The sequence below is a fragment of the Aotus nancymaae genome, unplaced genomic scaffold, assembly GCF_030222135.1.
Source record: "Aotus nancymaae isolate 86718 unplaced genomic scaffold, 86718_ANA_hifiasm-v0.15.2.pri h1tg000044l, whole genome shotgun sequence".
Taxonomy (NCBI): domain Eukaryota; kingdom Metazoa; phylum Chordata; class Mammalia; order Primates; family Aotidae; genus Aotus; species Aotus nancymaae.
The window spans coordinates 940,344-964,365 of record NW_026988458.1 but is presented as its reverse complement, the minus strand read 5'-3'; the positions used below and the strand labels follow the sequence as shown (position 1 = coordinate 964,365).

The 24,022-nt window shown below is 59.4% G+C and overlaps 1 protein-coding gene across 1 annotated transcript in view; it reads right to left on the bottom strand.

Annotated features, from left to right (window-relative positions):
* Positions 1-1,587: 1,587 nt before the first annotated feature.
* ADPRHL1 (ADP-ribosylhydrolase like 1) overlaps positions 1,588-24,022 on the bottom strand; it is a 55,129-nt gene continuing 32,694 nt past the window's right edge. Inside the window, exons 6-9 of the mRNA XM_064361828.1 lie at positions 23,138-23,270; positions 21,791-21,944; positions 7,628-10,140; positions 1,588-7,066 (exon numbers count right to left, since the gene is read on the bottom strand). Coding sequence (XP_064217898.1) covers positions 5,193-7,066; positions 7,628-10,140; positions 21,791-21,944; positions 23,138-23,270 — 4,674 coding nt within the window. The 3' untranslated portion in view covers positions 1,588-5,192. The remainder of the gene's footprint in view (positions 7,067-7,627; positions 10,141-21,790; positions 21,945-23,137; positions 23,271-24,022) is intronic.

Genomic DNA, 24,022 nt, shown 5'->3' with positions numbered 1-24,022 from the left:
ACGGTTTCAACAAGTAATTTATCCTCTGGTGCACAGGCCCCTCCCCGGCTCCTCACATGCTGACTACTGTGGGGTCACCCCCTCCGCAGACGTCGCCTGTCGGGTGTTGGGTAGGGGCTTCTGGTGTTTTCTTTGGGGTTGTCCTGCCGCATTTTGTCGAAGCCCACAGCGTATCGCAATCCCAGCCGGCTCAGGGCTCTTCAAGCACTTGACTCATGACCTGAGTAGCTGGGCAGGCTGATAAGAACAGACAAACTTTCATCTTAGACCAAACTTCTTTAGCTGGGGTGAGGGCACCTAAGGGTGGGGGGGAGGGGGCCGACACGCAGGCATGGGTGGTCCAGGCAGGGGCCTAGTCACCCTGTTTCTTCTGTAGTCTGCTGACCTAAGCCGATCGAAGGCACCTTGTCTTGGAAACGGGCCACCGCACACACGACTTCCTTCCCTCCGCCTTGGCTTCTTTGTTCTTCCAGGAGAAGATGCCTCGGCACGTTCACGGGTTTGGGGTTTGCACGAACGGATTTTCTAACCGGCTGCTGTGCCTTCCATGGCTCCCCAGGCACCACGTGGGGCTGTGGACGTGAGCAGGTCAGTCCTCTGCGGTCAGAGAAATGGCGAGCACTGCTCAGCGGCTCAGTCCTGGGCGCTGGGGCCGCATGACATCCATTCCTGTCAAAACTCCACGGCGGCCATGGAGACTCGGCAAAGGCGGCGAACCTCAGACAGACAGGTGTATGCAAATGTATGCAAATGTATGCGCGCTTCCTTCTGTGGCTGGGGCTTTTTCTCCTGTTTAGGGGAAACGTTGTCTACCCCAAGCTTATGACAACATCCCAAGAACGAGGCTTGATCAGACTTCTATGTACACCAGTCTCACAGACGCCTTCAATAAGCACATTTAAAATAACAGTTCTAACGAAAGACTGTGTCATGGCCTAACTGACAGGGGTTTTCCTTCAGGACAGGAGGTGCCTGCACCATCCCACAGCCTTGGGTGCCTTCCAGTGCTCTCAGACTCGAGGTGTCAGCTCGATTCAGGAGAACAAGCTTTCCTCCTCCCCAGATGCCAAGACCCCGTGCCCACCCACGGCACAGCGGCGGCTCGGATGCAGGCATTCCCGCCTGGGTCTGGCATGAGCTTAAACCAATCACTGTTAAATCGTCACGAAAAGTCACTCACAAAGTTCCCCTGCATGCGGAGTTGCGGAGCTGCTGGCGGGAAGAGGGTGTCTCACTGGCCGGCTGGCCCTGTTACAACCATATTCCCTCCGTCCTTTCTGTTCAGCCTGCTGCCTCGTCCCAGCCCTCTGCACCCCCGGCCACCCGAGGCCCAGGTGCAGTGACCGAAGTCCAGCTCCCCAGGTCTTGACTGGACTGAGGGAGGGTCTGGGGAGCACATGGCCTTGTTTCTCCAAGGACACCCTAAGGGGCTCTCCTCCCACTCAGGCCCCCGGCCAGACCCTCCCTCCTGCCGGGACCACTGCCCCAGGCTGGCCACGTTCACCCCATGGGGAGTCCGCCCCTAGCCCCAGGCCTGAGTCCTGCCTCCGTCATGCAGTAGCTTCAACAATGCCAGGAAGAGATCTGTAACGGGAACGGTATTTTATTTCCTTTTCTTTGAAATTATTTCCAGTAAAATGTTAGTAAAAATACAGAGAGAATACAACAAATGACATTTAGTAATTTTTTTCTGACTAACCCATTTTAGAGTTGTTTATAGACAAAGAATATGGACAAGAAAAATTTAATAAATAGCTGTAGCGTAATACAGAACTCAACGATCGTAACTCAAGCAGCAGAGATATCCTAGTAACGAAATAAGGAAGTGATGCTGAGCCTGTAAAATCCTCCACAATGACCCTCCCCGACTGAGCATCCCGAGCACGGCCACACTCTCACAGCTGTCTCGGGACCTTCCCGCGGCCAGAGGGTGCCGCCACCCGCCTGGCTGCTGTCACCTGCACCCTGTGCGGCTCACAGCGGGCCTGTCAGCAGCCAGAAACCACAAAACACTGCCGGGAGGAGGCAGTAGACAAGCTGCTCAAATACGCAGAATTAATGACGCTAAGAAGCTAAAATAAATATCCTGTTTTCTTTCCTTTTTTTAAAAAAAAACCTCTGGGTTTTATGTAAAATGCCCGTGGGGGTGGTTAGCGCACCGCTCTTCTGATCTAGTTATTTCAACCCGGGAGGGGGTTGGCCTCAGCTTCGAGGAGATGGTGGTCGCATCTGCAGTGCGAATACTTCAGCGAGCTGTCTTCGAGCCACTGTACGGACCGCTCCAAATCCCCATGAAGTCACTTGCAGTTTTTTCCTGCCTACAGACCAGCTCTGGTGTTTTGAGCTGAGGGCGGCGTCACGCTGGGCTGCATCTGGCACACGGAGGGGACGGGCCAGCCGAGACTCTGCGCCCGCCAGACGGCGAGGGGTTCAGGCGCGACGCTTCCAGAGCTGTCATCTGGAGGAGATTCTCGCCATTTTTTCCATCACTTAAAATAAACCCACTCAGTGGCTTCTCCAGAGCACTCTCTGGTCTATTTAAAAATAGTAACACGAGTCCCACTGCTTCTCATTTTTAAAGGGAACAGCCAGTGAACAGTTTTACCTCCCGTGGCTGTCACCACGTTCCTGCCACTTGCTGCCTTAAACCCCAAACAGGTAAAGAGTGAGGGCAGTGCCGCTGTGTCTGGAGTGGGAGGGCAGCCACACAGACGCGGGGGTCCCTGAGCTCCCCCGGCCCCGGGGAGGATGACCCCCCCACCCCATCCTGAGCAGGGGCTGCCAACAGGACAGAAGCCGCTCCGTCAGCCTCTGCAGTTGGGCGTCTCCGAGAGGCCAACCCCAGCCGCAGCTGCGGCTCCCGGGACAGCAGGGACAGGGACCACCGGACTCCCGAGGCCTGCCTGCTCAGTGAGAGAGGGGACCCTGCCCTCCTAGCAGGGGCCCAGCGGCACCACAGCAAGACCTCTGTGGCCAAGTGCACGCCACACTCAGCTCTGCCCCCACCTGCACCCCCAGCCCATCCTTCGTGCAGCTGGCTGCCCGGTTCTTACACATGGGAGGTGCACCCAGCACTTAGGAGTCTCCACACACAGCAGCTAACACTGAAAACCCACACGCCAAGCAGAAGCCCCTCCAAGTGGGCCAGGAGCACGGCCCTCCAATTTATAGAGGAGGCCTGGGTGCTCTCTGAGGGGAGCTGTGGGAATCGGCCCCCCAGAGCTCAGCACAGCCCAGCCCTCCTTCCAGACACAAGGACCCCCATGTCCTTGCAGCGGAGGGCGGGTCAGACCTGCTGCATCTTAAATTAGTTGTTTGACTGGAAGGAAACGCGTGCAGTGCCTGGAGCATGACGTCACGGCGCCTGCTTGGCCCCCCAGAGCCAAAGCCACAGGTGCAATGGGACCCTTTGGTCTGCCGGGCGGACCTGGCCTGGGAAGAGAGACCCCGGCAGCCCCAGCCTCCCCGTGGATAGGACGCGCTTGCTAAACGCCCACTCAAAGCCAAGGTTGGAAAACACCAAGTCAGGAAACAGAGGTGCCAGCAGCAGGCCCCAAAGCGCCTTTTCACATGCTCAGGGCTGTTGCAGAAAACCTCTCAGCAGCGAAGGCAGAAAACACCGACACCTTCAAAAAGCAGGAATTAACTTTCCACAGGGAGAGCACCACCAACAGCCAGGGTGTGGGGCCGAAGGGTGACGGGCTGTCGGTCCCTCTGAAGATCTAGGTGCTCCAGGGCCTCGGGCAGCCAGGTGGCCTCACGGTCAGGGTTTTAGAGGCCACCGAGCGGCTGATGACAAGGAGGTGCATGGCCCCATCATCGGGAAAAATGTGCTTTAACACAGACGCACTGAGGAGGCCGGGCGCGGTGGCTCATGCCTGTAATCCCAGCACTTTGGGAGGCCGAGGTGGGTGGATCATGAGGTCAAGAGATCAAGACCACCCTGGCCAACATGGTTAAACCCTATCTCTACTAAAAATAAATTAGCTGGGCATGGTGGCACGTGCCTATAATCCCAACTACTCAGGAGGCTGAGGCAGAAGAATTGAATCTGGGAGGCAGAGACTGCAGTGAGTCGAGATTGTGCCATCGCCTTCCAGCCTGGTGATAGAGCAAGACTCTCAAAAAAAAAGAAAAAAAATAAAGAAAAAAAATAAATACACTGAGGAAAAGTCAAATAGTCCAGAGTAGCAACAAAAACCGTCTCAAGCAACCTGAGGATGGGCGGCTTTGATTTCCTTGCCTCTAGATAGCATTCAAATATTCCAGCCTGAAAATGCATCATCTCAGCACCTGAACAAGGCAGGAGTCGTGGGCCGTCTCGGGCTAGGGCAGGGAACACTTCTGCGCCATTCGGGGCGGGATCGGAGGACAGAGAACGAGGCTCTTGGGTCACTGGCACCAGCGGGCGCCTCCAGGGACTGCAGGGAAGGGCGGGTAGGCTCCCGTTCATTCTCCCACACCCAGTTTCCAAATGAAGCTTTCTTGGGACCCTGGCTTCCCGGGATCCATGCTGTCCCTTCCTTGGAACTTAATGTGGACATTTCCCGAGGCTGCTTCCTCCAGATGAGCCGGTTCCAGGCCGGGACCCCAGCATCCCCGCACCCTCTGGTGAGCGCCACATGGCCCAGCAGTCACACAGTACCCGGCACCTGCACTGGCGTCTGTGGCTGGAGGAAGCTCTGCCCTTTCTTTGGAGTCACCGTGGGGCGCGGCGGGGCAGGTGTGCGTCACTTTGGGACCACGGATGGTGGGTGCCACGTGGCCACATCAGAGCAGGGCATGGTGGGGTTCCGGCAGGGAGGGGTGGGATGCATCCCGAAGCACCAGCGTCCTGCAGGTTGAGGGGGACACATACACTGTGCCACCGAGGGAGGTGTGAGCTCCTCGCCGCAGGCTGTGAGAGGGGTGAGCTGGTGCCCTCAGGTGAAGACGCAAAGGACCCTGAAGGCCCGTGAGGCTGAAGGCCCAGACCTCTCACCCCAGCGGCCTCGGGAATCTGTGGGGCGACACGGACTCCACCCATGTGTAGCTCAGTCCCCCCAAGGTCAGCTTGCGAAGGGAAAGAAAATGATGGAAACAGGCGTCTCTGTCGGGGATGCTCCAGAACGAATTTGGACGCAAGATGACGCCTGAAGGCCCCGATGGGCAGATGCCGCAGTGCTGGGTGTGCCACGGCTTGGACTCGGGCCTCACTTTGGGAGATCAAAGGTGTCACTGGCCCTGAGGCTCATTGGTCTGAAGGACAAATCGAAGGCCCTCTGGTCACTGAAGCTCTGGGCTTTGTACTTGGCCAGGCGCGTGGACCTCTTGAGACGTTCAGGCTCTGACGCCTCCACCGTGTCCTGCAGGTCTCTCTTGGCCCTGGGGTGGTCTGGGGGCCCCTCCTGGATCGGGGCCTGGGGAGTCCCCCAGCTCCCAGCCTCAGATGTGAGCTCAGCCGGGCTCTTTCTCAGGCCCAGGGGAGAGGTGGCAAAGCTCTTGCCCCCGAGGGGGCGGCTTCCTGGGGGTGGGTGCTGGGCACCAGGCTCCCCCAGTCCACTGCCCCTCCACTGTCCATTGTCCCTGGGGGCTGGGCTTCCAGATCCTCCAATCCTGCCAGCAGTGGCCACTAGCTCAGCTGTGCCACTAATGGGCTGCTCCCAGGCCCGAGGCACCATCCCACAGGCCAAGGCCTGTCCCGGGGCCTCTCTCTGGATCTGCCTCTGGGGCTGTCCCTGGGCCTCTCTCTGGATCTGCCTCTGGGGCTGTCCCTGGGCCTCTCTCTGGATCTGCCTCTGGGGCTGTCCCTGGGCCTCTCTCTGGATCTGCCTCTGGGGCTGTCCCTGGGCCTCTCTCTGGATCTGCCTCTGGGGCTGTCCCTGGGCCTCTCTCTGGATCTGCCTCTGGGGCTGTCCCTGGGCCTCTCTCTGGATCTGCCTCTGGGGCTGTCCCTGGGCCTCTCTCTGGATCTGCCTCTGGGGCTGTCCCTGGGCCTCTCTCTGGATCTGCCTCTGGGGCTGTCCCTGGGCCTCTCTCTGGATCTGCCTCTGGGGCTGTCCCTGGGCCTCTCTCTGGATCTGCCACTGGGGCTGTCCTTGGGCCTCTCTCTGGATCTGCCTCTGGGGCTGTCCCTGGGCCTCTCTCTGGATCTGCCACTGGGCCTGCCCCTGGGCCACCAGGCTTCCCGGCCCCTTGGGGTCCCCTGGAGGTGTGGTTGGGTTCTTGGCAGCCCTGGTGCCCTCTCCCTGCACTGCTCTCCTCCCCTGCTCCTCCCAGGGTCCCCGTGGACACTGCTGACCTTGGTCACTGCGCTGGCAGGCACCCCCAACCCCAATGGCCGTCCCTTTGTCTTCACCCAGATCCTGCGCCCACTGTGTCCGAGGCTGTTTTGCCGCGGTCAGCACAACCTTCAGGCCCAAAGGCGCCACCCTTTTCCCTACATCACTGGGCTCGGGGGCCTCCTCCTGCGCCTGGTGACTCTGTTGCCTCCCCAGGTCTGCCTGGGTCGGGGGATGCATCTGAGATTCACCCCTCTGGGTCGGGGGACGCTTCTGGGTTTCACCTGCCTGGATTGGGGGATGCTTCTGGGTTTCACCTGCCTGGATTGGGGGATGTTTCCGGGCTTCACCTGCCTGGGTCCTGGGCTCGGAAACACTGGCCCAGAGCTTTGCCTGTGTGTCACCAGCAGTCAGGGGCAGGCGAGCCTGTACGTGGGGAGGGTCCCGCTGGTGGGTACCACCCACCCATCCCGTGTCCGCCTCTGCAGGGGGCACCACAGGAAGCAGATGGTCAGGCTCTGCCCCACGGGGAGAGTTGATGCCCTCCCTGCCCTTTCCCTGTGGGTTCTCAGAAGGCGATGGCGGGCCGCCAGGGCCATGGCTGGGGGACCCTGCCACACTCCCTGCCTGTGTTCTGGGATGATCGGAAGCAGGAGTTCCAGACTTTTTGCCTTTACCCAGAAGATTTTCTTCCACAGGCACATCCTTTCTGTCTCCCGTGGCCGCTGATGCATTTGAAATGTGTAATCGGGGCGCCTCTGGGTGCTGGGTGAGGGCTGCAGCGTCCTCCGGATGACGGGTGAGGGCTGCAGCGTCCTCCGGGTGCCGGGCGAGGGCTGCAGCGTCCTCCGGGTGCCGGGCGAGGGCTGCAGCGTCCTCCGGGTGCCGGGCGAGGGCTGCAGCGTCCTCCGGGTGCCGGGCGAGGGCTGCAGCGTCCTCCGGGTGCCGGGCGAGGGCTGCAGCGTCCTCCGGGTGACGGGCGAGGGCTGCAGAGTCCTCCGGGTGACGGGAGAGGGCTGCAGCGTCCTCCGGGTGACGGGAGAGGGCTGCAGAGTCCTCCGGGTGACGGGCGAGGGCTGCAGCGTCCTCCGGGTGACGGGCGAGGGCTGCAGAGTCCTCCGGGTGACGGGAGAGGGCTGCAGCGTCCTCCGGGTGACGGGAGAGGGCTGCAGAGTCCTCCGGGTGACGGGCGAGGGCTGCAGCGTCCTCCGGGTGACGGGCGAGGGCTGCAGAGTCCTCCGGGTGACGGGCGAGGGCTGCAGCATTCTCTGGGTGATGGGAGAGGGCTGCAGCGTCCTCCGGGTGCCGGGCGAGGGCTGCAGCGTCCTCTGGGTGACGGGCGAGGGCTGCAGCATTCTCTGGGTGACGGGAGAGGGCTGCAGCGTCCTCCGGGTGCCGGGCGAGGGCCATGCCTCTCAGGAGGCTCCTGCCTGCCACTCTACTCTTGGGCTCTGAGGACCCCCAGGGGGCCAGGAAGCCATGGCTGTGGGGGTCTGGAGGGAGAGACTCTCCTCTGGAATGGCTTTCAGACAAGGCTCTGTATTCCTCCTGGCCCAGCGTCTCTGGCTTTCCCACTGTGTGGTCTTCAGGGATCTGGGTGCCACCTGGTGCAGGTGTTGGCACGGCAAGGCTCACAGCACTCCCTGCAGCTGCCATCTCCCCACAGGCTTCGATACCAGGTTTGGGCCGTTCATTTAATGAGGACAGTGGATTCTCTTCAAAATCATGGCTAGTGATTTCCTCGGCCGCCTTCAGGGTCTGGGCGGACTCTGTTAGCCGTGGCCTTCTGTGCTCCTCCCTCACACTGGGCATGTTCGTGCCCGTCGGGGTGACACCCCCAGGCCCTATATGCTCCTTGAATGGTGTTGCCACCGACGTGGGGGCACCTGTTGGATTTCTTCCGGTCGGGGATGGCACTTGCTGGCCGCCGGAGGCATGGCCCGTGTTTCCCCTCAGACGGTTTTTCGAGGCTGCAGGAGGATTTGCTGCGGAGCCCTTGTTCTGCATGGATATTTCATTTGATTCTTGTAACAGATGCATCTCACCTCTGAGCTCAGAGGTCCTCTCTCCTGAAATATCCTCAGGATTCCTGGGACTGTGTGAACTATCAAAGCTGCCTCTGAGAATTCCCTTCCCGCCAGCAGGATCTGTCTGGGTTCTCTGTGTCAGAGCCGTCTCTGGGACACGGTGGTTGGCGCCTGCCGCCGGATGCAGAGCTGCTCGTGATCCCTGTGGTGAGGAGGCGCTGAGTCTCACCAGTGTCCCTGAAGGCTTGCTGGGTTCCACTGGAGCTCGGTTATCCCTTCTGTTCTCAGTCACAGTGGAAAACTGTGTGTGTGCCTTTTCAGCCACATTCTCTCCTCCAAAAATACGAGAACGTTCGTCTTCACCACTTGATGCATCTTGCAGCGTGGTGGGAGAGGCTGGCATTTCGTGGACGACTGGGATTTGGACAGTTATCCGTGGAGGCTCCATGCTGGGCTGTGTTGTCCCAGCAGCCTGGACCGATGGCATGTTCAGGGGTGGGATGTGTTCTGGCGCCTTCTGTTCTGGGAAATACTTCTGGGTGGCAAAGAGGGGGTGTCTCCCTGGCTCTGGGAAGCCTGTTCCTTCAGTTTCATCTTCCGAGCTGCACACAGTCATGGTGATTTCAGGGCCCTCCCCTGCACCCTCGCCCACGGGACCAGGACACCACGTGACTGTGGCTCCCCTCACCTCCTGCACGTCGTCTGCGGCGCTCTTTGCCGTGGGGCCCCACGGGCTGGTGGGTCCCAGTGGGGATGATGCAGGCACCAGGCCAGGACGGGCTTCGCCTGTGCAGGGAGCCCAAGAGGGGACCAGTGAGGGGCCAGCGTGGCCCTCCCTCTGAGCCGTCACTTGGGGCGTCCCGCGCTTCAAGGGGCTCGGCCGTCTTTGGGGCTCCTCCTCCAGGGGCCCCTTTCCCGCTGCTTTGTTCCCACTGGGCCCCGTTTCCCCGGCACTGGGGGGCATGCTGGTTTCTGCCCTGGGCTGCCGCCTCGCCTCCGAGTGGCTGATTTTGGTGCAGTGGGACAGCCAGCTCCTGGGGCCGCAGACGATGGTGGCGACGCTGAGGGCCGGCAGGGGATCGGCCGTGCAGGCCAGGAAGCGGGCGGGGGGCGTCCTGACGCAGGTGCTGGCCATGGCGGCCGTGTGCAGCACGCGCACTTCCGGCCGGTGCATCCTCTTCCGCTGCAGGTTCCGCCTCTTCCGCTCCTCCGTGCGCAGCCGCAGTGCGCCGGCCTCGGAGCACAGGCAGCTGCTCTGCTCGAACCTCTCGCGGAGCTTGGCCAGCGCCGAGCTCTTGCCCACGATCCTCGGCAGGAGGCCGCGCGCTCTGGGCCGCTCCGCCGGGGGCTTCTCCTTCGCCTCCTTCTCCTCGGCGGCCAGGAACTTCTTGAGGATGTTTTTCACGGGGCTCTTCCCGGCCGGGTGGCCCCAGCGGGGCTTCTCGCCGGGGCAGGGCTTTGGGGCCGGCTCCCTGGTCTTCTCCAGGAGCTTGTTGATGGCGGCACCCACGAGGCCCCTGCCCGGCCCCTGCTTGTCCCTGGAGATCAGCCGGCCCACCTCCCGGGTCCTCTTGAGGCAGCGCTCGCGGCCGGGGCCCAGGAACTTGGCCTGCAGGAGCTGGAAGCGCGTGGGCCGCTGGGCGGCCTCCTGGGGCCGGGGCTGCGGCTGGCGGCCGGCCCTGCCCTCCCCGGCCTCTGTCCCCGGCGGCCGGTCCGCGCGGCCCGTGACGTAGAGCAGCAGGCTGCTGAGGATGGCGCGGGCGGCCGGGTCGCAGGCCATCTTGCCCATCTTCTTCTTCAGGGCCTGGGCGTCGACGGACATGACGTCACCGCAGGTCTTGCTGCGCTTCGGGCTGCAGAAAAAAACGAATCGTCACTTGATTTTATCATCGTTTTTTCCAAGATGACTCCATAGGGCATGTCTCATGGGCCAATCCCATGTTCTCAGGGGCCCCAAGAGTCTGGTAGGGAGAAAAAGAGGTTGGGAACCAGGAGCTTTGGCTTCTGGGCTGTCCCTGCTATTAACTCGGGGGTGTCAGCGGTGCCAAAGGTTTTCTGGGTCACTGTTTTCCTGTTAAAGGTCGGGAATTTCTGACCCACGCTCCTCCTAAGGCCCTGAGGAGTTCACGTTGAACAGCTTTGTGAATGCATTTGGAAAACCACTTTGCATATGCAACGTATTTAAAAAAAATTAACAAACACATTTTGCTTGTACAGTAGGTAAAACAGCAAAGTATAAAGAAACGCCTATTCTCTGTGTGGCCTGTGTATGTCTCTACCTTTAAGTACGAGAGATAAAATTAACATCTTAAATTCTGCCATGATCCCGAGGACCTGGGTCCCTACAGCAGAGATTCTGAAGATTCGGCAGACGGCTCAGGTCTGGGGTGGGTGGAGAGGGGGAATGAATTTCTGCACAAGCTCCTGGGCAGGAACTATTACTGCAGTGACCAGCGGCCCCCCAGGAGCAGGAGAGGGTGGGCCTCAATACAGAGAGAAGGGGAGGAGGGCGTTGCAGAGAAGAAGGGAGGAGGACTGGGATCACCTCGCTGGGTCTACAGAACCTCTTTCAAAATGGCTTTCACAATGGCTCAGAGGACCCCTGGGGCTGGGGGCTGCCTGGAGCCCTGAGCGCCGCCGCCCCTTCCCAGTGAGACTTTTTTCTACAGGTCCACCAGGGATTCCTTCCCACTAGCCCAGCTTTCAAAGAGATGGGACCAAGTGGGTCCTGGCTGGAGAGACGGGGTGTTTGTGACTTGATTTGATGGTGTTTTCTGAGCCCAGGTGCAGGTTAAGTTCTGCTCCTGAACAGCCCTGACCACAGGAGCAAAGCTGGAAGGTCCCCTTGTCTGTGGCAGGGGTGGAGCCGTCTCTGACCTCTCCAGATGGTAATTTTGTGCAGAGGCACCCAGAATCTTAGCTGTCACACCTGTTAGTCATTCATTCTAAGGAGCTCATCAGAGATGAAGAACAGACTCAAGTATTTCAGGAAAAGCCACCTTCACGGTGCCATTTATGATGTTGAAAAATCGAGAGCACCCTCGATGTCGAAGAACAGGGCGGCTGCCCAAGGGCACGTCCTCGTTTGTAGGCGGAGAGTCGGCGGCTGGACGCGGCTGGTGACGCGGCACCAAGTGAAAAGCTCACTCTGACCCGATTGTTTTCAAGACGCTGAACAGGCTGAAAACAGACTGGAAGGAAATGTGTGAACGTACTTCTTTTTGTGTTTCTCTGCATTTTTCCCAAAAGAGAGAGCTCTGTTTTTGAAGCTGTGGACAGATTTCCTTGTGAAAATCTGTTGCCGAGCAGCTGTGATGGGGGAGGTGACAGTGGCTGACCACATGACCACGTGGTCGTGTTGCCGTGGGCACGCAATGACCCAGGGCCAGGACAGACCCCACACGAAGGAGTGGCAGGGCCACAGATGGAACACAGGATCCCGATTCCTCAGCCTCCCTGAGATGCCTCCCTCCCCGGTTCAGGGAGTTCCTGCGGCGAGAGTGTGTGCTGTTTGTCCACAAACCCCGGCGGGCACTGGTGCATCAAGAGGCCTTGCTGAGACCCGGATTTCGGGGCTGCACTGCCAACACCTCCCATCCACGGTCTGGTGCAGGGCCTGGGAATCTGCATTCTAAAGAGTTCTTGGTGACTCCGATGCTGCTGGTCCCGGGACCCCACCAAGAACCACTGAGGCAGACGCTCCTTCCAAACCCACCAGGGAGGAGACAGAAACAACTCTGAACCTGGGCAAGGGCACCACTTGCAGTGGGCGGGGGCAACTGTAAAAATAAACTAATCCACGGAGCAGCTGTGCGTCCTGGCCAGGGACACCCTTGTTCTGAGTCATCGGAGCCCACCCAGGAAGGAGCTGCTGTGTCCCCATGGCTGGTAAAGCGATCCCAGTGGCCCCAGAACTGCCCCGGCCAGCAGCTGCCCACACCCCCCTGAACCCAGAATGGACGGGTGCACCCTCCACCATGCTGTGGGGATGGGGAGGGCAGAGGAGCAGCCGACCTCAGGGTTGGGGACCAGCCTGGGGCATCGTGCTCCCTCTAAAGGCTGTACCCGCAGCCCCCGGCCGTCACATGGTCCCGGGCCCTACCTGCCTTCCACCAGGCGTCTCCGGGCACGTCCCCTTTGCTGTGATTCGGCCGCTTAAGGAGGGCTGTGCTCCTTTACCCGAGGAGGCTGATCTCCGGCTGTTGACAACAGAGCGTGTCATGCGTTTTGTCCCCACTCACTGGCGCATCAGTCATCTTAATGACTCTGCAGGTGACTCATTCGGATGACTGAACCAGCCGCGCTGACCGCTTGCGGTGGGGACATTCTGATCATCTGAATACAAAGACCACAGGCTCAGCCACGTGTGACGTCAATCTGCCACTTCCCACATCCCTGGCCGATGGCTCCTGAGCCCCACCGTCCAAATAGAAAGATGAAAAACAGCTGGAATTAAACGAGCTCATCCTCCTGCCTTGTTAGGAAGCGACTTTGGAAGAGGAGAGTAAACGGAGCTCCACGCTGACTTCTAAATTCCCACTCCGTGACCTCGAGTGGTGGGCAGCTGGGTGACGGGACCGCCCCCGCCACTGGGAGCCCCGTGTCCGAGCTGAGCACCTGTTCTGGCTGGTGCGGCTGTGTCGGTGGGACCCTCCTTGTGAGTCACGGTGGCTGGGAATCCAGTTTAGCTCTTGCATCACACAGCTAAGTCTGTAACCACTTGTGAGGTCGGGGTGTCATCAAGACCTGGCCAGCAGCCCACGGACTGAACGGCACACAGAGGTGACCTTGGAGGACGTACTTGGCCGCCGCGTCCAGCTCCTCGGCTGTCACGGCGGGCTTTCACCCTGCAGCGTGATCATCTGAGAAACGTTTTCGCCCGCAGAGATCAGGATGCTCTTCTGGGTTTATCGCTGAGGATCAGGGAGTTCAGCCAGAGCTAGAAAGTCCTCTTTGAGGGGAGCCCCGCCTTGCTGTGGCTGTTGGAGGTGTCAGCGGTCCAGGACGACGCCCTCGGCGGGAGTGAGAGAGGATTCCACAGCCCCTTCGCGGAGCCTTTGTGTTCCACAGTCATCATTAACCGAGGTCCTTCCTGGGTCTGGCCCGGCCACTCCGCCGATCCCCGCTCTCCTGCCGTCTAGCAGGGCTGCCCTCCCCGTCACAAGGACCTGCACCCACCGTCCACTATTGCGCTCACCCTCTCTGGTCCCACCCCTGGCAGTAGCCCCAGAGGAGCTGTGATCTCTGGGTCCCTTGAACCTGACAGTTCCTTCCTCCAGGGTCTGCACGAGCTGTCCCTGCCTCAGCGTGTTCTGCCCTCTGGACTTCACTGGTTGGGGCATTCTGGGCACTCATGGCCCACGGCTGCTGCTGGCACGTCCGGGTGTGTCTCACTGGTGACACCAGGTGTCACAGAACTCATCATTTTCTGAGATCCGAGTGCACTTTTTTTTTCTTTTTTTCTTCCGAGTGCACTTTTAAACAGGTCACCTCTGTTTTTGCTCAGCTCCCCACGAGAGCAAGGCCCCTCTGTGGGCAGGACCCGTGTTAGTTTTGATCTCCACTTTCCCGACCCCAGAGCAGCGCTGGGCACGGTAGGGCGGGCCGACTGCAGACCCATGGGCGGCGAACAGCACCCTAGGATGCTCGGTTCACCCACCCCCAGCACAGCCCCAGGAAGGCTCAGTTCATCCACCATCAGCAGCACCTGTGGAGACTCGGTTCACCCACCCCCAGCAAAGCCCCTCGGAGACTCAGTTCACCCACCCCCAGCACAGCTCTTCGGAGACTTGGTTCACCCACCCCAGCCGCACCCTTGGAGACTCGGTTCACCCACCCCAGCACAGCCCCTCGGAGACTCGGTTCACCCACCCCCAGCACAGCCCCTCGGAGACTCGGTTCACCCACCCCCAGCACAGCCCCTCGGAGACTCGGTTCACCCACCCCAGCAGCACCCTCGGAGACTCGGTTCACCCACCCCCAGCACAGCCCCTCGGAGACTCGGTTCACCCACCCCCAGCACAGCCCCTCGGAGACTCGGTTCACCCACCCCCAGCACAGCCCCTCGGAGACTCGGTTCACCCACCCCAGCAGCACCCTCGGAGATTCGGTTCACCCACCCCCAGCACAGCCCCTCGGAGACTCGGTTCACCCACCCCCAGCACAGCCCCTCGGAGACTCGGTTCACCCACCCCAGCAGCACCCTCGGAGACTCGGTTCACCCACCGCCAGCAGCACCCACGGAGACTCGGTTCACCCACCCCAGCAGCACCCACGGAGACTCGGTTCACCCACCCCAGCAGCACCCGCGGAGACTCGGTTCACCCACCCCAGCAGCACCCACGGAGACTCAGTTCACCCACCCCCAGCAGCACCCATGGAGACTCGGTTCACCCACCCCCAGCAGCACCCACGGAAACTCGGTTCACTCACTGCACAACCCCCTTTCCCTCCTCACTTTCCTGCCAGTTCCAGCCTCCACCCTGCCTGCCCTCTCCATGTCCAACCTCACTTCGGCCTTCAGCCTGGAACAGCCTTGCTGCCTCCCTGACAAGCTCCTATTCATCCTTCACAACCCAGCTCAGACACTCCCTCCTCAGGGAGCCTTTCCCAGAGGCCCAGCTCCTCGACATCCACAATGACCCACACAGACCTCTGTGTCCCCACAATGGGGAACAGCACGGATGCTAAGAACACCCCTAAATCACGGACTCAGAGAGGCCCCAGGACTTCTGGCCAACTTGCGCAAAGGACCCTGAGCGTCAGCTGAGGCACGCTGTGACTGGGGCTTCCCTCGTTGCCAGTCCCACAGTCCGGCAAAGCTCCCCTCCCTCCGACCCGCTCCCACCCCTGCTGCTGCCTGGTTGCTGAGTGAATACGTCCCCCTGTGCCTGAGCCCATGCTGCCCCTCGGGCTATCAGCCCCACTCCTCAAGGCCTCCCGCAAAGGCCCCTGGTCAGAGCTGAGCTTGGAGTCCGGCCGCCCGGTGTGACCACTACGTGCCCAGCAGTGCGGGGGGAGAGCAGGCCTCCCTCAGCATCCCCTTGGCACTTGGATGCGCTGCAGAGCCCTCAGAGAATGGAATGTCCTCCTCCCAAGGGCCAATATCAACGGCAGGGTGCCCGGCTTTCCTGATTTAGTTGTCGATGGCTCTGGCCAGCCACAGAGGTTGCTTGAAAATACGAGACCAGAGGCCACCACAGTGCAGGAGACACAGCCGGGCCCACCGTGGCATGGAGGCCCACCATGGCATGGACAGCAGCGCCGACGGCAGATTCTATGCTGGGGACCTTCCAGCCAGCAAGGCCTGGCGGTCACTCTTCTGCCCAGTCGGTGGCCATGCTGGGCTCGTCTATCAGCCTGGCCCTGCTGGGAGAGCCCTCGGGCAGGGAACACCCTCAGCCGCGGTTTCCTCCTTCGGGAGAAGGGCAGGGCTGGTTTTGCTCGGCAGCTGGGCCTGCGACTGTCTGGCCATGCCAGGAGCCTGCTCAGAACACAGAACAGCCTCAGCTGCATCACGCACATCGCGCCGGCCCCCACATGTCTGACGGGGACACTTGGATGTCCTCGGCCAACAGTGCTTAGGAAACACGTCCTGGGCCTCCGCGAACACCAGAGGCCTGCACTGCCATGTCCTGCCCCTCTGGGGATGAGCCTGGAGCCGCCGGCCCTCCCTCCCCACTGTGCTCTCAGGGCACCACGGCCTGCCTGGGGCACACGTCCTGGCTGTGGCTCCATCTGTGCCTGTGGAATTGCTCACGTCACTGTGGTTCCAATGCTCCTCTCACCAGGGTCTCTGCACATCTCCCTGCGTGCGCAGAGGCCAGCGTCTTCTGTTTTTATGGCTGCTTGTTCTGTGCCCGTTTTCCCCGGAAGCCATGAAGACCAGGTGGGCAACACCTCCCTGGGTATCCCTGGGGCAGTCAAGGAGAGGGGAGGGGCTGTTTACCAGTCGCAGCGGCAGAGCCCCTCCCTCCCACAGCTGCGCCTTCAGGCTCCTGGGGTTCTCACTGGTCAGCGGAGGGATGAGACGCCCTTCTGGAGACGCAGAGCTGCCAGTGTCCGGGCTGGGCAGGGTGAGAGACGCCTGCCAGCGATGTGGTCCCAAGCACAGTGTGGACCTGGAGAGGGTTTAACCAAAGGCCTCGAAGAAGCGGCCTCCATGGCCCGACTGCTGGGCTGACGATGTTCTGCCCAGAGGCCAGCGGGGCGTGGGCTCAACTGCCGACTCCAGGCCACCAGGCAGGGTCCCCCAAATTAGTGTTATAAAAAGAGAAGGGCTGGGAGTGGTGGCTCACACCTGTAATCCCAGCACTGTGGAAGGCCAAGGCGGGCGGATCATGGGGTCAGGAGTTCAAGACCAGCCTGGCCGACGCAGTGAAACCCCGTCTTGAAGAAAGGTACAAAAGTTAGCTGGGTGCAGTGGTGCACACCTGTAATCCCAGCTACCCAGGCGGCTGAGGCAGGAGAATCACTTGAACCCAGGAAGTGGAGGCTGCAGTGAGCCGAGGTCGCATCACCGCGCTTCAGCCTGGGCGACAGAGGGAGACCCCGTCACAAAAAAAAAAAAAAAAAAAAAAAAAAAAGGAGCAGCAGGCTTGCCTCCTTAGTAGTTTTTCTTTTTTTTAAGATTGGTTTTAAATAACACAAGTCCCTTTAAGCTGAGGCTCCTCATTTTACAAAGGCTGAGAAGCGATTACTAAAGAATCTAATATTAGATTTATGAACAAGAAAATCTAACACCAAGGGATGAGTACTTTCTAAAAATCCCGGAAGGCCAGGGGCCCGCCGGCGTCCTGCAGGGTGGCCGGAGCGGCCCTAGACCGCAGCAGACCCGAGCCGGCCGGTCCCCCCCCAGCAGCTTCTGAGGATCGTTGCCGCGGTCACCGCCCACCTCGTGCGGTGAGAACAAGTGTTTGCTCCCTGCTGATTTTTTGTGACAAGGTAGCAAATCGTTCAGACTGAACTAATGAATCAGCCAGAGAACCTCAGTACCTGTGTTTCCCGGAAATACATCTGGCTAACGATGGATGCGGCCTTTTGGGCCAGGATACCCCACAGCCTGGGCCTGAACATCCCTGTGTGACCTACACAAGATCTTATCTGTGCCTGACTTAGCTGCACCCACAAAGGGGCGTCTGGTCAACTGGCTGTGACCAACGAAGGGGTGTCTAGTCTGCCGGCCGTGACTGATGAAGGGGCCGCTGTCCAGCCCAGGCTGACTGAGGCTGTGAGCACCGGACGCTCTTCCAGGCCTGAGACGTGAGTAGGTCAGCAGAAGGTTCTGGGGATGTTCTCCGCTGCCTGATTACAGCAACTGCTTCGCGCCTCTCGGTACCTGTGGGGCACTCAGGGTATCGGATTCGTGAGCTGCTGTCACGAATCTGTGCTACGAATAAATAGAGTAGAAAGCACACGGATGAAGCAACAGGCGAAAATTCTAACACCTGATATAAAATTCACTGTAGTGTATTATGTTGCAACAGAATGCTGTTATGTAGGATAATAGCATTATTGAAGGTTAAATTCTGATTCTGAATAAGCAAACGGTGGTGACAGAAGAGCTTGCTGTTTTCTGAGGAAATTCATCTGAAATATTTACGGTGAAGGGATATAGGGTTGGCAAGTTATTCTCAAATGGTTCAGAAACAATTGTGCGTGTGCGTGCGCATATGTGTGAGTGTGCATGTGTGCCGTGAGAGAAGAGAGTATAATCAGGCTGTGGGACCAATGTTAACAGCTGCTGGCTCTGGGCGAAGGGGCATGCGAGTTGCCGGAGCTAGTTTTGTTTGAAACAAACTTAAAAATGAACCGTTAAGATGGGAGAGGGAGAAAGCAAAGCCGTGACGTGACAGGTGGCAGTCAAGGACTCCGACGGCGCAGACGCGTCCCGGGCGAGGCGATGCTTGGCGGAACCCCGGGATGCACCAGTGCCCGCTGTCGGGGCCCCTGATGTATGGACAGGGCTGCCCCCCGGATCTGCCGGCTGGTCATGGTCCCCACCGGCACCACCAGGGCCCCAGGTCGTCCAGCCTGTCCTGCCCGAGGCAGAGCCGGAGTAGGGAGTCCTGGGGGATCGCCATCCTCGGGCAGGGAGGGTGGGGAAGGCAGAGAGATGCCGCCCACGGGGCCACAGGCTGGTTCAGACCCTGGGGGCCGCCAATGTGGCCATCAGACAGAACGTCCACCATGTGTGTGCCCAGATCACACGCCGTCCCTGCCTTTGTCTTTCTAAGCCCTCGTTTGCTGACCAGCCGCCACTGCTCAGGGCGCGGCACACGAATCACGAGAGGACTCAGACTGTTCTTTAAGACCCCGTGTTAATACTTTTCCCGCAACAAACTGAGTGAACTGATAACTTACTTCTGCGCGTTAACTGGAAATGCGTCTACACACCAGGATGTTAACCAGGGGATCTGCAGTGCCTGCACTTAGACTGGAAAATCATTTCCACCCTAACGCAACTCTTGGAATGAATTTTAATGATGGAGTTTTTAAAGCGCAGACGTTTGGACTGAACATCAGTTTGGAAATCTCCCTCCCTGCTTCCTTCCTTCGCTCCTTCCTTCCCGGCTTCCTTCTCTCCTTCCTTCCTTCTCCCCCACTCCCTCTCTCCCTCCTTCCTTTCTTTATTCTTTCTTTTTTTTTTTTCAGGGTCTCACTGTGTCACCCGGTCTGGAGTACAGTGATGTGATCTCAGCTCACTGCAAGCTCAACCTCTCAGGCTCTGGCAATCCTCCTACCTCAGTCTCCCGAGGAGCTGGAGCTACAGCTGCCAACACCACACCCAGCTAATTTTTGTTTTGTTTTTGTAGAGACAGGGTTTTGCCATGTTGCCCAGGCTGGTCTCAAACTCCTGAGCTCAAGCAATCCTCCCGCCTCGGCCTCCCAAAGTACTGGGATTACAGGCATGAGCCGCTGCACCTGGCCACACCTTATTTCATAAGAATGTCTTGGAGAAAGAAAAATAAAAACTCCATCATTTAAACTGTGGACACCGTACATTATAAGATGCACCACAGTTTTAGGAAGACTGAATACAAAAATGCATCCTAGAATAAACTATGGCATCACTGTGCTGTGGGGAGAGATGAACTCCTTCTTGCCATAAAGAGCAGGTGTTTAGAAACGCCACTCACACAGTGGAAACCACCAAGAGCCACATCCACGGGGTATTTGAATTATGGCACAGGAGTACGGTGGAATACTACGCAGCAGTTAAAAAGGTGGGAATCGGTCTATGTATGGTGATACAGAAAAATATTTTAAAACCTAGTTTAATGAAAACAGCCAAAAGCAAACTGTGGCATATACCATACTTCCTTTGGGCAAAGAAGTCGCACATGCAGGCGTGTCTCACGCACGGGCGCACAGCCCGGGTGTGTGCGTGGAGGGAACTCCCAGGAGGAGGCTCAGGCGACCGTGGCCTTGTTATCTGTGGGTGGTTGGAAGCAGCTTTCCCCGCACACCACCGTTAACAGCGTTTGGATTCCCGAAGCTGCGCGCATGTCACTTTTGTAACAAAACGAACCCCGTGAGTGCCGTTCTGAACGGCAGAGTGGGCTCAGTGTTCCCTGTGCTTTCTACGGTTTTGTTTTCCTTTCGACTCGTGGGTCTCTCTGTCACACCAAAGTGGGGCAAGGCGGTGCTGGCTTTGGTTTACGATGCTTCTGGATCTTGTGTTCCTGGGTTTCGATCTATAGTCAGTTTGTAAATAGACTCACTTTCTGATTCTCACGGAGGGGTCAGATTTGCGGGTGGAGACCGGGTCCACCCTCTTTTGGATCCAGCGGCGCCTGCTCCTGCGAGCTGGCCCTTCTGCACAGCGGGGTCCGAGAGGGAAAGCCGCTTTCAGGTGAGCTGGCGAAGCGGGTTCTACTGTGTCACTTACACTGGCAAAAGCTCCGACTTACCTGAACTGGGTTTCTTTTCCTGAAAGGTAATTCTCAGTTAATTTCCCCACACCCACGGCCCTGGGGCGTGGACATGCGTGACGTGAGGCCCTTCACCCGCGTGTGCCTGTCTCGCGTGTTCCTCTGACTTAAAGCAGGAGTAGCAGCGCAGTTAGTCCAGTTACCGGGAGCGCAGCACAGAGCCACATCGCCGCAGTCTGTGCGGCCCAGGAGGCCACAGGTTCCTCCGCCAGCGTGGACTACGCTTCCCACAGCGAACGGGCCTCTCTAGGGAGAAAACAAAGCCTCCCCCCAGACACGCCTGCTCCCCCTACTGAATGAATGCAGGGGTCGTTTCCACCCAAGGGAGGTGGGTGGGCAGTGAGGCCCCTGGAAGCTGCGGCAGGGCCTGTCCGGGAAGCCTCGAGCCAGCGCGCCTGAGCGTGGGGTCCATGGCCCCGCTGTGAGGTCCAGCAGCCTCTCTTGCCAGTCCACTCCCACAGGACTCTCAAGTGGGAGTATAAAGACGCCACCACCTTCCCCTTTCAAATCATCCAATCAAAGAAGACGGAGCCCTTAAGGGAAGGGGTTTGCACTTCTGATCCCGGCACAGATTCCAACCAACCAGCCTTTCTGCCCCGGCCACCTCCTCTCCCTGAGGCCGGGCCTTCCCCCGGGACCCCAACTCCGCCCAGAGGCGAGCCCTTTAATGAAATCACAACAAAAAGACCAGCTCCAGCCAAGCTGCCCAAGCACAGTGGTAAACATCAGTCAACTGCTGTTTTGTTCACACCATTTGCTGCATGGAAAAATTATGTCCAATTTATTTTAAACAAGAGCAAGTGATCTCTTTTCCAAGAATCTGAGAGACAACCTCATCGCAGGAACAGCGCTTCCTGGTCAGTGAGCCTGGCAGGGCAGGCACGGAGGGGAAAGGCCTTCTCTGCCTTTGGGCCTGGCCCACTGAGGCCGAACAGAGAGATGCCGGCGCCGGCAGGAGGCCTTATGTCCGGTTCTCTCCGTGAGCTGTTTCAAAAGAGGTTGCTCTTAAAACCTAATGTGATTAAAAAGTCGTGTGGGGGTAAGAGCAATGCTCCTGTACGTGTCCCGCAGGCCCCAGTGTGGACTGTCCAGGCCCACACACGACCCACTGCAGAACGGTAGGGGGAGGGTGGCGGTGGGGGAGGCGGCGTTGGCCCTCAGGGGAAACGCACACCTGGAGGCAGAGGCGGGACGGAGGGTCTGCAGGGGCGGCTGGTGGGGAGGCCTGCCGGACCACCGCGGTTAGCGTTGTTGAAGTGAGTGAGCAAACAGCATTAGCTCTGCGACAGAACGAAATGCAGCGCCTGTCCCAGGACTGCGGGTGAGCAAGTGCGGCAGACCCACGCAGTGTCAACGACGGAGCGGGGGACAATTCCCGACGGACACGCGGTGTATTTTACGCAGCAGTTAGGATCTGAAGTTGGCAATCAAGAGTTAAATGTGGCCAGTCAGGCGCAGACTCTGCGGTGGAGCCGCACAGGGTCGCTTCAGCCAGGGGCTGTGCGTGGACACTAGGGGCCCTGGGGGTGGAATCGGATCTCTAGGGGGAAAGTGGCAGAAATGGCTTTACTTCTCCTCTGTGGACAGGCGGTAGAGAGCCGCGCCCAGGTCCTCCAGCTTCTGCTTGTCCTCCAGGTCCTGGTACAAGCCTTTGGGAACGAGGTCCAGGCCGTGCAGCAACCCGAACAGGCAGCCTGCGATGGTGCCGGTGGCTGCGCTCTCCCCTGAAAGGCAAACGCAGGCGGTCGCGGTGGGCTCCACCCGGCCAGGGCCCCCGCGAGACCCCCGGGGCTGGTCGCTCCTGAGGTGGGCAACGCTTCCTCCTGCCAAGCCCCCATTCTGCTGGGGGCAGCTGATAAGAGGGACAGGCAGGCTGGTGTGGTGGCTCAGCCCTGACATCCCAGCTACACAGGAGGCTGAGGCCGGAGAATCTCTTGAACCTGGGAGGTGGAGGTGGCAGTGAGCCGAGGTGGCCTCTCTGCACTCCAGCCTCAAAAACAAAATGAAAACCAAGCAGGAGGGGGACAGGCGCTCCCCTTCTCCCTCCCTGGGGTAGGCACCTGTGTGACGAGGTGTCTCAGCGCTAAGAGTCAGCGAGGTGCCGGGACTGTGCAGAGGGAGGCGGAGGGAGGGGAGCCCAAGGCCGCACGGCCCCACCGGGGACCCAGGGTCATGGAGGAAGCCCCTCCAGGGGCTGAGCAGGCTCCGTGCAGAGCCTTCCTGACCACAAGGGCCACATTTGTGTTTTCCCAGCTCAGGTCTGTGGTCAAGCTCAGCTCCAAGCCTCACTGAGTGAGGCAATTAGTCTCATAGAACCACAAGTCAGGGGGTCGACCTCACGGGTAGGAGCTGTCTGGAGCTGCTGCAGCCACTCTGATGGGCTTCTTCCTCTGCCTCCATGGCCAGAGACGGCCAGGGCATCACAGAGCTGGCATGGATGGAGCGGGGTGTGAGCCCAGGACCCAACTCCAGCCTGCGTTCTGCGACTTTGCACAGAGGCTGCAGAGCAAAGATGACGGTGACCTGGGCAGAGAGCCCCGTGAAGGTGGCCAGCCTGAGGCAGCGGCGGCAAGGGCAGGAGCCTCCGCACCTCCACTCCACCTCCTCCAAGGTCGCACTGCCCTCCAGGCTCGTGGACCAGGCAAGAGACTCTGGGTGTGCTGGAGCTCATGGCGGGAACCTGCAGCCGCACCTGTATCCTGTGATGTCCACCCATGAGCACCTTTAGGTCAGCAGGTGTACCCTGGAGCCAGTGCCATCCCAAAGTGGGTTCCAGAAAGGAAGGGAAGAACGTATATCCTGGGGGTCAGCAGGTGGCCCCTGAACATCTGTGGCCCTAGGACACCCCGAGGGGATGCTTCAGGAGAAGGCTTCTATCCTCCTGGAAGCCACAGCCATTAAGGAGAGAACATCTCACCTCCATGAAACATGGCCCGGTGACACAGCTCAGTCCAGCTGTTGCCTGCTGCAAGGAGGGCGTCATAGGCTATCATGGGGGCATCATGGCCTCGTCTTCCCCCTCGACCTTCTGAGCTCCACTTCCTGTAGGTCTGACAAGAGAGCTGTGGGTCAGCAGATGTGCCCAAGTGGAGCCACATCTGGGTACATTACAGCACAAGCTTTCTGGGCCCATCCTAGTGAACTGCCATTCCATCCACCCACCCACCCACCCATCCATCCACCCATCTGCTCACCCATCCACTCATCCATCCACCCATCCATCCACCCACCCAACCACCCATCCAATCATCCATCCACCCACCCACCCACCCATCCATTCACTCATCCAGTCACCCATCCACACATCTACCCACCCATCTACACATCCACCCGCCCATCCATTCACCCATCCGCTCATCCAGCCGCCCATCCACCTACCCACTCATCCACCCACCCATCCACTCACCCACCCACCCATCCACCCACTTATCCATCCACCTATCCATCCACCCATCCACCCACCCATCCATTCACTCATCCACTCACCCATCCACACATCTACCCACCCATCTACTCATCTACCCGCCCATCCATTCTCCCATCCGCTCACCCATCCACTCATCCACCCACCCACCCACCCATCCATCCACCCATCCACCCACCCACCCACCCATCCATCCACCCATCCATTCATCCATCCACCCACCCATCCATCCACCCATCCACCCACCCATCCACTCATCCATCCACCCACCCACCCATCCATTCACCCATCTGCTCACCCATCCACCCATCCATCCACCCACCCAACCACCCATCCACTCATCCATCCACCCATCCACTCACCCACCCACCCATCCAC